This window comes from Oryx dammah, unplaced genomic scaffold (genome assembly GCF_014754425.2).
Source record: "Oryx dammah isolate SB20612 unplaced genomic scaffold, SCBI_Odam_1.1 HiC_scaffold_22, whole genome shotgun sequence".
Lineage (NCBI taxonomy): Eukaryota > Metazoa > Chordata > Mammalia > Artiodactyla > Bovidae > Oryx > Oryx dammah.
Genome location: NW_024070206.1, coordinates 1,271,919 through 1,285,318, shown reverse-complemented (window position 1 = coordinate 1,285,318; position 13,400 = coordinate 1,271,919). Strand labels below are relative to the sequence as shown.

General features: G+C 46.4%; 1 protein-coding gene across 1 annotated transcript in view; it reads left to right on the top strand.

Moving 5' to 3' along the window:
* TNFRSF11A (TNF receptor superfamily member 11a) overlaps nucleotides 1-4,723 on the top strand; it is a 61,511-nt gene extending 56,788 nt beyond the window's left edge. Inside the window, exon 10 of the mRNA XM_040264273.1 lies at nucleotides 4,351-4,723. Coding sequence (XP_040120207.1) covers nucleotides 4,351-4,676 — 326 coding nt within the window. The 3' untranslated portion in view covers nucleotides 4,677-4,723. The remainder of the gene's footprint in view (nucleotides 1-4,350) is intronic.
* The last annotated feature ends 8,677 nt before the right edge of the window (nucleotides 4,724-13,400 follow it).

Below are 13,400 nucleotides of genomic sequence, written 5' to 3'. Positions count from 1 at the left end.
GTCCGCTCCTTTCACTTTAAATGAACCAAAACAAGATCAGAGGCAAAACCTTCCGGGAATCATAAGTGAGCAGACCTTTTCTCAAAGGGACAAGTCTCAGTTGTTCTCTATCAGAAAGTGGGTGTTGAAAGTTTTACAGCAAGTGACGTGTGACTTGAACACCAAGGAAACATATCGTATAATCCGTATTTTAGGAGCACTGGTGGATAGCCTCTGCAACTCAAGTTTTTAAACACTTAAGTTCTTTCTCAATAGAGAAAATTAGATCGGCAGACAGGTCTGCAATATTGAAACGTCCAATTTCTAAAATGTTACCTCCCCAAAGAGTGACACTAAGTTAGAGCATCAGTGACGGGGAGAACACAGAGCAGGACTTCTGAGGGCTGCCTGTCACCAGCTGTGACGTTTCCAGAGCCCAGGGAAATGAAACTATGAAGCCCCTTGTGCAAATCTTAGTAAGAGCTTCAGGATGATGGCAGCAACATTAAACAAGCCTGGGGCCCTTCTGAGCACAGGGTCCTGGGTGGCTGCACAGGTCACGTGCCCCTGAATATGTCTCCATTGCCACTGACTGCTACTGGCAAATAAGTAGAACTTCATAAAGAAGTCTCGTTTGTACCAGTTGATTGCTCACATAAAAAGTTAGTGTGAATGGAAGAGACTTGGACTTGATCAAAGATGGTCTTTATCATTAATTGTACTTCTGATAAGGAAATACATGAAGAATAAAATTGAGAATCTCATACTCTTTCTAGGTAACTGGTCTTTACATCCCAATTGTCAGGAATTTAAAGGTTTTTGTTTTTAACTGGTGGGAGCAGAAAAACATCTCTACTTTACCTCCCCCTCCCAAGAATAATATTCTTGATCCAATCTATGGATCAAAGAATTCTGAAATGTTTAAATATATCTCTTATGCAAAAGGGTTTGAATTCTATTTTGGAAAAAATTAGAAAATAAAAATATAGACCCTATAGAGTAAATCAAAGATATGTTGGCCATGAAGCAAAGGCATGGAATGAAATTCTTAAGAAGAAAAGTTTAACACAAAATCTTGACGTGTAAGAGGATGGTTTAAAAAACTGTTTTTCAGTCTGAGTTCAGACAAACTGAAGATTCTGACAAGGAATAAGGTTAACAACAATGGAGTCATGATGATGATTTGTTGGAAAACAAAACTTTAAAGGATGGAGAAATTATATATATCATGACAAAAACAGATAAATCAATACGAAGAGGATGAAGAGGATATTTAATTCAAGACCATAAATCAGTCATACTTTGGTGAGCATTGCGCTGTGTGTAGGTGTATATAATTTTGAAAAATGACAGAATCCGCAGTCAATGTTGAAATAATAAAAAGCTAGAAGAAATACACCCAGAAAAAAAAACACAATTTAAAGCCACTTACAATTGCTGCTCTTATTAAATAAACATAGTATCTTTTATTTTTTATTGTTAAAAATGGTATATTTTAAATTGGAATGGAATGTTTATGGTATACACATCACTTTGGATTTCTCACTTTGACTTTTGTGTTAAACTAACTAGTGATCCCTCAACTAGGAAGGCTCCTCTTACTTATTATGGTCATTCATTCTGTGCTGCTGTGGTAGGAGCCCTTGGGTCGGGCTTGGTTGGTTACTGAGTTACTTGAAAAAGTCATTTACAAGTTCACATCTTAAACATCTCTAACTTGAAACATATAACTTACATTCACACCTTGACTTTTTTTAGTACAGGGACATATGTGTTGGTTGGTTATAGTTTCCTGAGCCTTTTTCACATTAACCACACCATCATAATTCCCAATTTCTGTTTCTTTAGTGGGAAATGAGAAATTACAGATCTTTGCAGAACAAATTTGAGTGTAAACTCCTTATGCATTTTTAAAGACTCTTTTCTTTTTTCTTTTCACAGAGGCCTTGGCCAGTTCAGAGCTTGTTGATGTCTTTTGCGTTTAGTGGCTCACGTTTATTTGGGTCATTGCAAAGCGTTCACTTTAGTTTTCTTAGAAACATTTGCCTTTTTTCACACTTACATTTCACAACTTTACACAAAGCAGGTTCAGTTCCAGACCACCACAATAAAGCGCACATCACAGTAAAGTGAGCCACGTGAACCTGTTGGTTTCCCAGTGTGCATGAAGTTGTGTTGACACCATACACTGCCTATTAAGGGCGACAGCATGTCTAAAAAGCAGTGTAGACGTGCCTTAAAAATACTTTAATGCCAGGAACTGCTGACATTGCCTGACACTGCAGGGCTGCCACAAACCTTCAATTCACACAAAACCCAGTGTGTTCCAAGCACAGTAAATGCAAGCAAGAAAACAAGGCATGCTATGCTTGTATTTAATTGAATTTCACGAGTTCAACTAATTAAAAACAGACCTGAGAACTTGGTAACTGGTGGGAGCAGAAAGACATCGGCATACTGCAGAGTAGACCCCTAGCTTAGGGTGTGCTGGATTATAAGAACATCTGTTTATTTTTTAATTTTTATTTCATATTGGAGTTTAATTTACAGTTTTAGTTTCCGATGGACAGCAAAGTGACTCAGTTATATGCATACCTATTCTTTTTCAAATTCTTTTCCCTTTTAGGTTATTACAGAATATTGAGTAGAGTTCCTAACAAAGACAGTAGGTCTTTGTAGGTTATCTGTTTTAAATATAGCAGTATTATATATCAATTCAAAGTTCCCAAGTTATGCCCTCTTTCACTTTTCCCCTTTGGTAACTATAAGTTGTTTTCTGTGAGTCTGCTTCTATCTATAAATAAGTTCATTTTTTTTTAAGATTCCTCCTATAAGTGGTAGGATATATTTGTCTTTCTCTGTCTGACTTGCTTACTATGATCAGCTCTAGGTCCGTCCATGTTGCTGCAGACAACATAATTTCATCTTTCTGAATGGCTGAGTAATATGCCATTGTATATATGTACCACTTTTCTTTATTCATTTCTCTGTGGGTGGACATTTAGGTTGCTCCCATGTTTTGGTTATTGTAAACAGCACTGCAATGAACACTGGGCTGTATTATCCTTTCAAACTATAGTTTTCTCTGGATATATGCCCAGGAGTGGGGTTGCTGGATCATGTCTGTATTTTTTAGAGGCAATGGAGAACGTGTTGGTGAATGGAATCATAGCTGGCCTTGCCTAAGTTGCTTGGGGAATTAATAAGTAAATCCCCGCCAACACCCATCTACCTGTGGGAAAAACAGCATGAGTTATAAGTCCTCAATTACGACTTCCAATTTGTGGCTCATATTTGAAATCTGTTTTCGTTGAAATCCCTGTAGTGGGCCACGGGGCCTGTCTCAGCATCTCTGCAGGTGCCCTTTGGGTGGACGGAAGGCCCCTGGGATTCCCTGGATGCTGTTGGTTCTTCAGTCAGACCATCCAGAATATGCCCTCCATATTGGAAGAAACCTCTTCGTGGAGAGTAATGACAGAAACAGTTTTCCTTGTGTGAATTTTTATTAAGCTTTGTCATAACAGAGAAGGAACAAAAAAGACGAAGTTAATAGTGAGGCACTGTTTTGCTGCTCACCTTCGCTGGTCAGACTGAGCTTCTGCTTGCGCTGCTGATGGTTGGGGCTTTTCTGCTTCTGCTTGGTATCTGGCACTGATTTTCGCCCAGGGTCATTTCTAGAGCAATCAGTCTTTAAAATAGGAGAATAAGAGGCAGTAGTTGTCCTAACATTCATGAACTTTCTATTTGGTTTTCAAAAGGCCCACTAATTAAAGACTGGCTAAATCCAGTCACCCACAAAAGGTCTTGATAGAACACCCTGGGGACAAAACAACCCCCCACCTCAGGGTTCAGAAGGGAACAGTGATTTGTAAGATTGTTTTTGACTTTTTCTTCTTCTTCTTCTTTTCATGTTAGTCTTATGAATCTCGTTTTCTAGGAGTTTTAAAAAAATGTTAATTTCTGCTAGATACTGGGCCCACGTGGCCCCAGGGCCATCCAGGGCTGAGCTCAGGGACCTCTCCAGGGAGGGTAAAAAGATGGGGAGTCCGCTGAGCGAGGAGGCTGGGCTGAGGCGGGCCCCAGGGTCGGGTCAGGCGGCAGCCTTCCCTCCGCCTCTGCGCCTTTCCTGGCACGCGGACCACCGCGGCGCCCGTCGGCAACCCCTGGACCCACCTGCGGGTCTGCGATCCTGCCCGCGTGTCGCCCACGCGGCCAGCGACGCCGCCTGCGGGGTCTCCTTCGCGCCCCCCTCCTCTCTGGGTCAGGCCGGGTGAGGCAACGGGGCACGCGTCCGGAGCCGGGGGTGGGCCCGCCGGCCTCCGGCCCAGATCCCTGACTCACTCTGCGCTTCCCTCTTCCTCTCCCCCGCAGGCAGTGTGACTGGAAACAGTAACTCCACGTTTATTTCCAGCGGGCAGGTGATGAACTTCAAGGGCGACATCATCGTGGTCTACGTCAGTCAGAACTCGCAGGAGGGCCCGGCGGGGCCGGGCGGCGGCGCGGGGGAGCCGGCGGGACGCCCGGTGCAGGAGGAGAGCCCGCCGAGCCGCGACTCCTTCGCCGGCCTCGGGCCGCGCTTCCCGGACGCGTGCCCCGGCCTCGACGTGGGCGCAGGACTGCAGGAGCGCGGCGCCCCGGCGCCCGACAAGGCCTCGCGGCCGGTGCAGGAGCAGGGGGCGGCCGAGACGCGGCGCTGAGCTGGGAGCACCGTCCGCAGGTCTCGGGGCCGCGGGGCCTGCACACGCCGGCCGCGCACCTCGGAAGCCGCGTGGCCGCCTGGCGGCGGGGCGGGGCGGGGCGGGGCGGGGCGGGGCGCGACGGGGCGCGGCCTCGGGGGCGTGGCCTCTGGTGGGCGGGGCCGTTGTCCAGCACCCGCGCCTTCACGCCCCTGCTTGCACGGCTGCGTGAGGTGACCCGGCGTCCTGCGTCCACCTTGCTTAAATGCAGTCGCGGACTTGGGGTTGGGGGAGACATGTACGTTTGTTATTTCTACTCCGCCGTCCACAGTCAGGTGTCACCGCACTGCGCACGTACACGGTGCTGTCTTCAGTCGCTCCACTTTTTACCTCCTTTTCTAGGTTTTCTTCTCCTTTAACCTCCCATTATCAGCTCATCAGTACTTTGCCTCTTCATGGCATCTGTTTCTAGGGCTGTCCCGTTCCATTTGGGTCTGTACCCCCCCCTTCTCCATATTTGATACTTGTATTTCACTGTCTTTCATAAGGTTTTTCTTGATACTGTCTCCTCACCCCACCCCGTTTCTTTCTTTTTACTATTTAACGATTTTCTTGAAAATTCTCCTGCGGGTGACGGTCTTCTTTATATTTCTTTCACCCCTTCTCACAAGCAGGTGCGTGTGTAGTGATGGGGGGAGGGGCGAAGGGTCTGTATTAAGCACTTTTGGGAAAAGGCTAGAAATGTGAAACCTGGCGGGAAGCTTGGGAAACAAGAGGAGAGACTTTGAGCTTTTGAAAACTTTTCTGAGTTCTCAGTTTTCTAAAGGAAGGGAGAATCCCCCTAAATATTTTTAGGTGTGTGTCAACTTCTAGGCAGCCCAAAGCTGCAGTTTGTGTCTTTATCCTTTAATCCATCTCGAAATGGTTAATCCCCATCCATGCCGAGATGAATGTGCTTACCCATCCGGGCAAAGACAGCAGAACTTGGGCATCTAAATCTCTCAAAATCTCCACGTTGCTGCACTTGGCATTCTCATTCTCAAGAATGGGGAAAATGTGGAATGAGTAGGATATGGGATGATGGCCTGCACACTCAGTGGAAAAAAAAAGGTGCTGGGAAAGTTCAAGAAAGGAAGAATAAAGATGTTAATATGCCTTGTTTCTTTCTAAAGAAGAATAGCATGAATGTGTTTAAGCAATAGGCCCCATTTTCTTCCTAATGTGTGTCTGTAGTTTAGCCTTGTAGAAGTGGAAAACATTCCTGTTACTTTCCATGCATCTGAATTAAAAACCAAATCCTTATATTGTGAACTTAAGAAACTTTATCATAGAGATGCTTTCTCTTAGCATCAGTGCCCTTGTGAGGAACATACAGTGTGAGCAGGTTGAAAGGAGTTACCCGGTGGGTTTCATCTATTGCGGCCAGGTAACATTTGTTTTCCTCAGGTACTGAAGTTACAATGCCTGGGCACATTAAAACTGATTTTGTGGATCTGGTAGGTTTTGAAAGTGCTAATAGTAGTCACTGTCCAGACTTGAATCACCTCAAACAGGGGTTTCTCCCTGTTGGTTGCAGGTCTGTTGGAAATGCTAGAATAGTAGCTGTCAATTATTATTTTTAACGGAGAAGCAGAGGTGGCTCTATAATTTCTGTGGCTCCTTAGCAGACATGAAAAATGGCAGGAAATAAGCTTATCGCCAGAATGATCCGTTGGTGAGAATTTACTGTCTGCACTGCCCTTTTAGATAACATCCATCCAAAGAGAGATGTTATAAAAATGGAAGTAACTATTATGCCTTTTGTTATATTACAGTTCACTGAGGAGAAGGTAGAGCCAAAGACCCAAGTTTCTACTGTGACTGTCACATCTCACTGATACTTTACCTTTCTCTGCTTTCTTTTTTTAAAGTTTTCCTACAAAAAGGCACTAATGGTAATTTTTGACATTTTCCCTACTTGGAAATAACAAAAGAATGCTACAGTCAATGTTAAAGTATCTTGAGCTCCTTAAATAAAAGGTGCTAAATAAACACATAAGAATCTACTTTCAGAAGAAGCTGATATTCTTTCCCATGCTGATCCCTGCTAATACTATATTGATCCAAAGCCAGTTAAATGATAAGAAATGGATAGCAAATATAACTCTGTGTCTGGGTATTATAGAGTTGTGTATGACAAATGTAAACAGGATGAAATGAAGACAGTCATGAAAACCTGGGGTATGTGATAAAGAGATTATTAAACTTATATTTGACATTGCACTTTTTTTCATGGCTTGTTTAAACCAATCTTTCTGTGAAATAATGACCTGACTTCTTTCTGATCTCTGGGGTGTGCTGTGGTGTATCACATGTTAGTTGTATTGTGTCATTGGTGGAAACCTTGACAAAAGCTGGGACGTGAAGTGCCTTGTTTTAATAATATAGCCACCGTAGATCTCACCAGTCAAACTCTTTAAAGTGCGGGTTGCTGTGCGGTGGAGGGGTTGAAGGGAAATGGAATCTGGTGTTTTCTACACCCACCTAGTTCAATTTTCAGAAATAGAAAGAATTAATGTCTTCGCTCTCCTTGTAAGGAAAAGAGCAGTTTGAGTGTCAGATATTGGGACCTTCATAGGGCAGGAGGAGAGAGGGCTCTGCCTGTGTAACAAGGTACGCCACAACTCAGTGGTTTAAAACAACCGCCATTGACTTAGCTCCCACCTCTGTGGGCTGGCTCAGCGGGGTTGGGTCACTAGGCCTGGGTGAGCCTGGCCAGACCTGCTCAGCCGTGTGAAGATTGCTGGCTGGTTGGCTGGGGGTTGGCCGGCTGGAGGCCGGACTGAACCCTCTCCCTGCGGTCCCCTCATTCTCCCAGCAGGCTGCCCTGGCTTGCTAGTCCTGGGGATGGCTGAGTTCCCAGAGAGCAAGCAAAACAGTCCCATGCTTTTGAGACCTACGTTTGAACCGGCAGGCTGACACTACTGCCTCATTCTTTGAGCAGAGCAAGACACAGGACCGCTCAGATTGAAGGGGAGGGCACGCAGAGCTGCAGGGAACCCTGGGGGATTGGTAGACAGCCAAGGGGGCATGGGGCCCTTTTGCCATCTCTCTACCACAGGCACGTTGTTGGTTATCAGATGATGTGGGGAGGGTGCATCGGGAGCAGGGGAGGAGCATTTCCCAGCCCTGATCAGGGCTTCCTTCTCCGGTGAGCAGGAGCAGGTTCCCTTGCTGCAGACGACAGTGAATTCCTGCAAGTGAGAGACTTGCATTCATATTTCAGTATGAAATTCCTTCCAAAGCCAGATGTCCATGATGACCGCACTGGGTCTACAGTACTGTTGCCTGGCGTTGGCACAGATCGTGGAAAAGTGATAATTTATAGAATCAAGGAAATTGGTGAGATCCTTTGGGTAGAGGAACCTGTTCATAAACAGATGAACGATGTTGTGTTCACCGTTTAGGCTGATGTAATGAACAGACTCTTGATGGCGAGGTACTGGGCAGAAGGGTGACCTGAGCTGAAGTGCTGCTTGGGTGGAAGAGGTATAATTTTGAAGTTTTTTCTCTTTGACAGTCTCTGATGGCGCGTGACTCCCTTTGGCCATCTGCTTTGGGGGGCTCTGGGTATGAGCTGCATAACGTCCTTTTGTGAGAAAGGACAAATCATTCAAAGGCCCACACGTTTGGTTGGTGAGTCGGAATCATTTTTATTCAGTGTGCTTTTGATGCTTGGGCCACGAGCATCCCTGGAAAAGAGGATGAGGATAACCAGAGAGTCCCAGGGAGTCCAGGGGTGTTCTAGATTGCTGGGGTGGACTGTAAATATTGCTCTGCTGCAGTGCTGGGAAGGGCTTGTCTGTGCAGTTTCTGACTCCCCAGGGCTATGCTGGTGAACGGACTACCTTGCACCTACTATAGCTTGCCGAAAATAGGTGGGGCCCTGAAACTGGGCCATGGTGGAGCCAGCAGGGGGCACAAGCATGGCAGGTGGTATCACAGGAAGGAATCAGCAAAGGTGCAGGGGGGCACGGAGGCTGGAAACCCTGGACCAGCACTTGCTGGTGGCCCCTGCTGAGGAACTGCCTCCCTTGGTGGAACAGCCCCTTGTGGCCCGAGGGTTGAAGTGCATGGAGGGACCCCTAAGGGATTCCGACGCGGCCTCTGCGACTCACTGCGCCATGGTCTCCCATGGCTCCTGGGAGTCTGACTTTATGTCCGTCTGTCTGTCCACCTCTCCATTCCAGTTATCTTGACCCCAGGGTGAGGTTGACACTCATGCTTAGCTAGTATCTCTTCTCCCCATTCCCTTAGTATTAATAAAACTAGCATGTACGAACACTTTCCCAAAAAATCGTCATTGAAGAATAAGATGTGTAATAGCATAAAAGTTAAAATGCCAAATTCCGGGTCTGATCTGGTAACTTCATTCTACCCCGAGGGGCTGATGCAGTTACCCTCCTGCCGTATCTGATGGAACAAGAAGCTTTGCAATCAGACCTGGGGTCCAAACTCAGCCCCACCACTAGCTGACCTACCTTGCGCAGTGACTTCATTTCTGAGCCTCATCTCCTCCTGGGTGAGCGGAAGGAACCGTTCGTTTCTCGGGCTGCTGTGAGGGTGGAAAGGGGTGAGGAGCTTCGGGCCCCCGCGGCGCTCCTGAAGGGCCCCGGCCATCTCTGGACACACAAGTGGTCTCAGACATCATGCTTTCTTCCTGTCACGCAGACCACGGAGCACGAAAAGCAGCTCTGCCGCTGCGCTCAGACGCCTTCCTGCTCGCGGAAGCTAGCTCAGGGCCGCGCCTTCTCCACAGGCAGCTGACCAGACTAGTCGAGCCAAAGGTGCCATCGCCTGACGCCACGCAGAGAGGGAAGTGGGCCTGTGCCCCTCGTCCCGGACACCCTCCCTGCCTCGCGGGGCCGCGCGGCTCGAACGGGCCCGGGGGGTCCCTTGGGCAGAGTGGAGGACACTGCAGTGTGTGGTTGGAATGCCGCGCTTGTCTTCCTCCTGGAGTCCTGGCTTTCTCTTCCAGCGTGGGGAGGACAATAAATTGGCTGCCAGCACAGAAGAGGTGGCGATATAGGCCCAAACCCCTCTGGGCAGGAACCGGAGTCCAGCGGAGTCTTTCGCTGTGACCAGGGCGCTTGATTGCTCACGAGAAGGTGTAGCCCTGGAAACAAGGCTACTCAGACTGTAGACTCACAAGAAAAACTGCATTCTTCAGGTGAGACTCCTATGAGGCGCCTTAGTCTAGGCAGAGGCAGTGAATCATCCGTGAGATGGAAAAGCAGGTTCATTTTTACTGGCTTTTATGGCCTCTCTATTCCAATGGCAAACCTGAAAAAAGATGCATATTTAAAGCTCTTAGAAGAACTTTTCACAAATCCTTACTATTTTATATGGGGGGAAAGCGAGCTTTCTTCACATCAGGGTTTTGCAGTTTGTAACTTACATCCGCTGCCATTCACTCTCTTCAGGTGTCTAGCTTTATGAGTTTTGACTCATGTGTGACAAATACGTGGTTGTGTTGCGCTGCTGCAGTCAGGATGTAGGCCATATTTAGTCCCCCCTACAGTTCCCATTTCTCTTTGTGGTCAGTTTCCTCCTTAATTCCCTTCAGATTCCTGGTAATCACCATCTATTCTCTGTCTCTGTGCTGTTACAGAAAGTCATCCAAATGGAATCGTACAGTAGGAGCCATTTGAGTTTATCTTCTTTCAGCGTAATACCCTTGAGAACCATCTAAGTTGTTGGGTACATCAGTGATTAGCTCATTCTTCCTTGCTGAGTAGTATTCCATTGTATGGATGTACCACCATTTACTCACCTATACTTGTATCTTTTCCAGCTTGGGGCAATTACAGATAAAGTTGCTGTAATAATTTGAGTGGACATATGCTTTCATTTCTCCTGGGTGAATACCCAGGCGTGGAATTGTGGGATCATCATGAAAGTGAAAGTCGCTCAGTTGTGTCCAGCTCTTTGTGACCCCATGGACTATACAGTCCATGGAATTCTCCAGGCCAGAATCCTGGAACGGGGAGCCTTTCCATTATCCACGGGATCTTCCCAACCCAGGGATCGAACTCAAGTCCCCTGCATTGCAGGGGGATTCTTCACCAGCTGAGCCACAAGGGAAGCCCAAGAATGCTGGAGTGGGGAGCCCATCCCTTCTGCAGGGGGTCTTCCTGACCCAGGAATTGAACTGGGGTCTCCTGCATCACAGGCAGATTGTGTACCAACTGAGCTTTCAGGGAAGCCTGTGGGATCCTATGGTAAATATATATATTTAACACTGTAAGAAACTGTGAAATTGTTTTCTAAAGTGCCTGTACCATTTTGCATTCCCAGTTGCTCCATATCCTCACCAGCACTCATTGGTGTCAGTTGTTTGTTTAATTTTAGCCATTCTAAAAGATGTCGTTGTGGCTTTAATTTAATCGACATCTGCAGCCCATGACTGAGCATCATTTCATATGTTTATTTGGCCATCTTAATCTCTTATTTGGTGAAGTGTGTGTTCATATTTTTTGCCTATTTTTTAATCGGTTTATTTTCTCATGGTGTTTTGCAAATTCTTTATATATTCTGGTTATGAAAATATACAGGATTTTAAGGCCTTTTATTTCACTGACAAAGAAACCATGGAAAAACATATTTAAAGCTTTTAGAGCATTCTTTATTTACTATTAGTGAAAAAAATAGACAATTTTTCATTTTATAATAAAATTAAGTTTCAGGATATATAAACCAGCAGCATTTATTCAGAGTAAATGTGTCTACAACAGGACCTCTTTTCACAGTGGGACTCCCAGTGGCAGGGCCCTGAGCTGTCACTTGCTCCATGGGCTGCTCTGGCCTCTGAGATGTTGTGGAATGCTGCAGTCTGGCTTCTAGAGAGCACGTTCACCCGTGAAAACTGTGTTTTGTGTTTTACTTGTTGGCATAAATGTCTTTATTTGGTTAGAAACATGGAATGTTTTCTATCGATGTTTTCTGTTTTCATTATTTTATGTATTAATAATACCATTGGGCTTCTCAGGTGGCTCAGTGGTAGAGAAGCCACCTGCAATGCAGAAGACCTCCCCTGGAGAAGGAAATGGCAACCCACTCCAGTATTCTTGCCTGGAAAATCCCATGGACAGAGGAGCCTGGTAGGCTCCCGTCTGTGGGTTTGCAAAAGAGTCATACACGACTTGGCAACTAAAGCACAAAACAACAACAAAAATAATGTTTATTATTAAAGAGGTGCTGGGAGAGGGAAACCATGAACATAAACTCCAAATGCCATGATCACCAGTGTCTGAAAACAAGGGGAGCTGGTAGCCTTGAGGTAGATTTTGTTATCACAGGAAAGGTTGTTCAGTCACACGAAGGTAAGGCCAGCTGGTGTCTGTTGGCTGGAGATTCATTATAACAGGATCCTTCGTGCCCTGACAAAATCGCTCCATGGTTGCCCTTGGTCTGCAGAGCCGGTGTTGGGGGACAGGGCATGCTGGGCTGCATGGAGGCACAACACCCTCGGGAGCTTTGGGAAGGATTGAGGGCATCCATGAGAGGCCCAGTAGGAGAAAGGCGCCGAGGAGTCCCAGTTGGGCTGGCGCTGAAGAGCTGCCCTGACAGGTGGATGCGCCCAAGGCCGGCCGCTTCCACCTCGGCTCTGGGGACAGTGGCTGAGAGTGAGCCAGGGAAGTAAGTGCAGCGTTATTCCTGAAGGCTCCCCTCCCCGCAGCAGCACCCAAGTGTCTGCTGTAAATAAAGGGAGGAGCGACAGCAGTCACCACTGCCAGTCCTGTTACAGGAAGACAAGAGTGTGGGCTGGACCCAAGGGGAGGAGAAAGCCTCACCTCCCATGGGCTGTAAACAATACTTGGGCAAACAGCTACTATTTGTTGAAAGCGAAAGTGTTAGTTGCTCAGTCGGGTCCAGTTCTTTGTGACCCCAGGGACAGTGGCCCGCCAGGCAAGAATACTGCACTGGGTTGCCCCACTCCAGTGGGGTTATCTTCCCCACCCAGGGACTGAACCTGGACCTCCTGTATTGCAGGCAGATTCTTTACCATCTGAGGCACCTGGGAACCGTTTGTTGAAGCAGCCTGCAAAGTTCTTCACATATATGTTATCCCATTTAATCATCACAGAAAATACATCAAGGGACATTTGTTATCTTTACAGAAGAGAGAAGAGGGTCAGTGGGGTTAATGAACTTCACAAGCTCACAAAGCTGCTATGTGGGTTTTGCACCTAAGTCCTAAGGTTTGCATGCCTACCCACTGTTACAGTGACTTTGCGGATGGTGGTCATGATTGTATCCACCGTGTTTTGCTTCCACTAAAGTATCATGAAATATTCTATTTTGGGGCTATAGCAAAGTAGTGTACACTAGAGTTGAACTGATGTGGGTGGAATAAATCAATGATGGAAATATTTTTTAAAGCCCCAAACCTTCTTAAAATCAGACTTAGAATCTCCCAGATTCAGTAGTGAGCCCTAAAACTTCGCATTAGACACTTTATATCCTAAGCATACAATCTGTTGGCCCTCTGTCCCCAAAGAGATTCCGTTCTCTGAGTTAAGATGATGCTGGTTATCATCATCTTAATTAGCATCTGGTTATTAGAACAAAAGTAGATTCACATTCAATGACAGAAGGATGAGTGCCTCCACTCGCGGCTGCTCCTGGACACGTGTCTGCACCTGTATTGGCTGGGTGAAGGCTGCAGGGCTCTAGATTCCTTTCCATGACTGTGTATTCATTAGA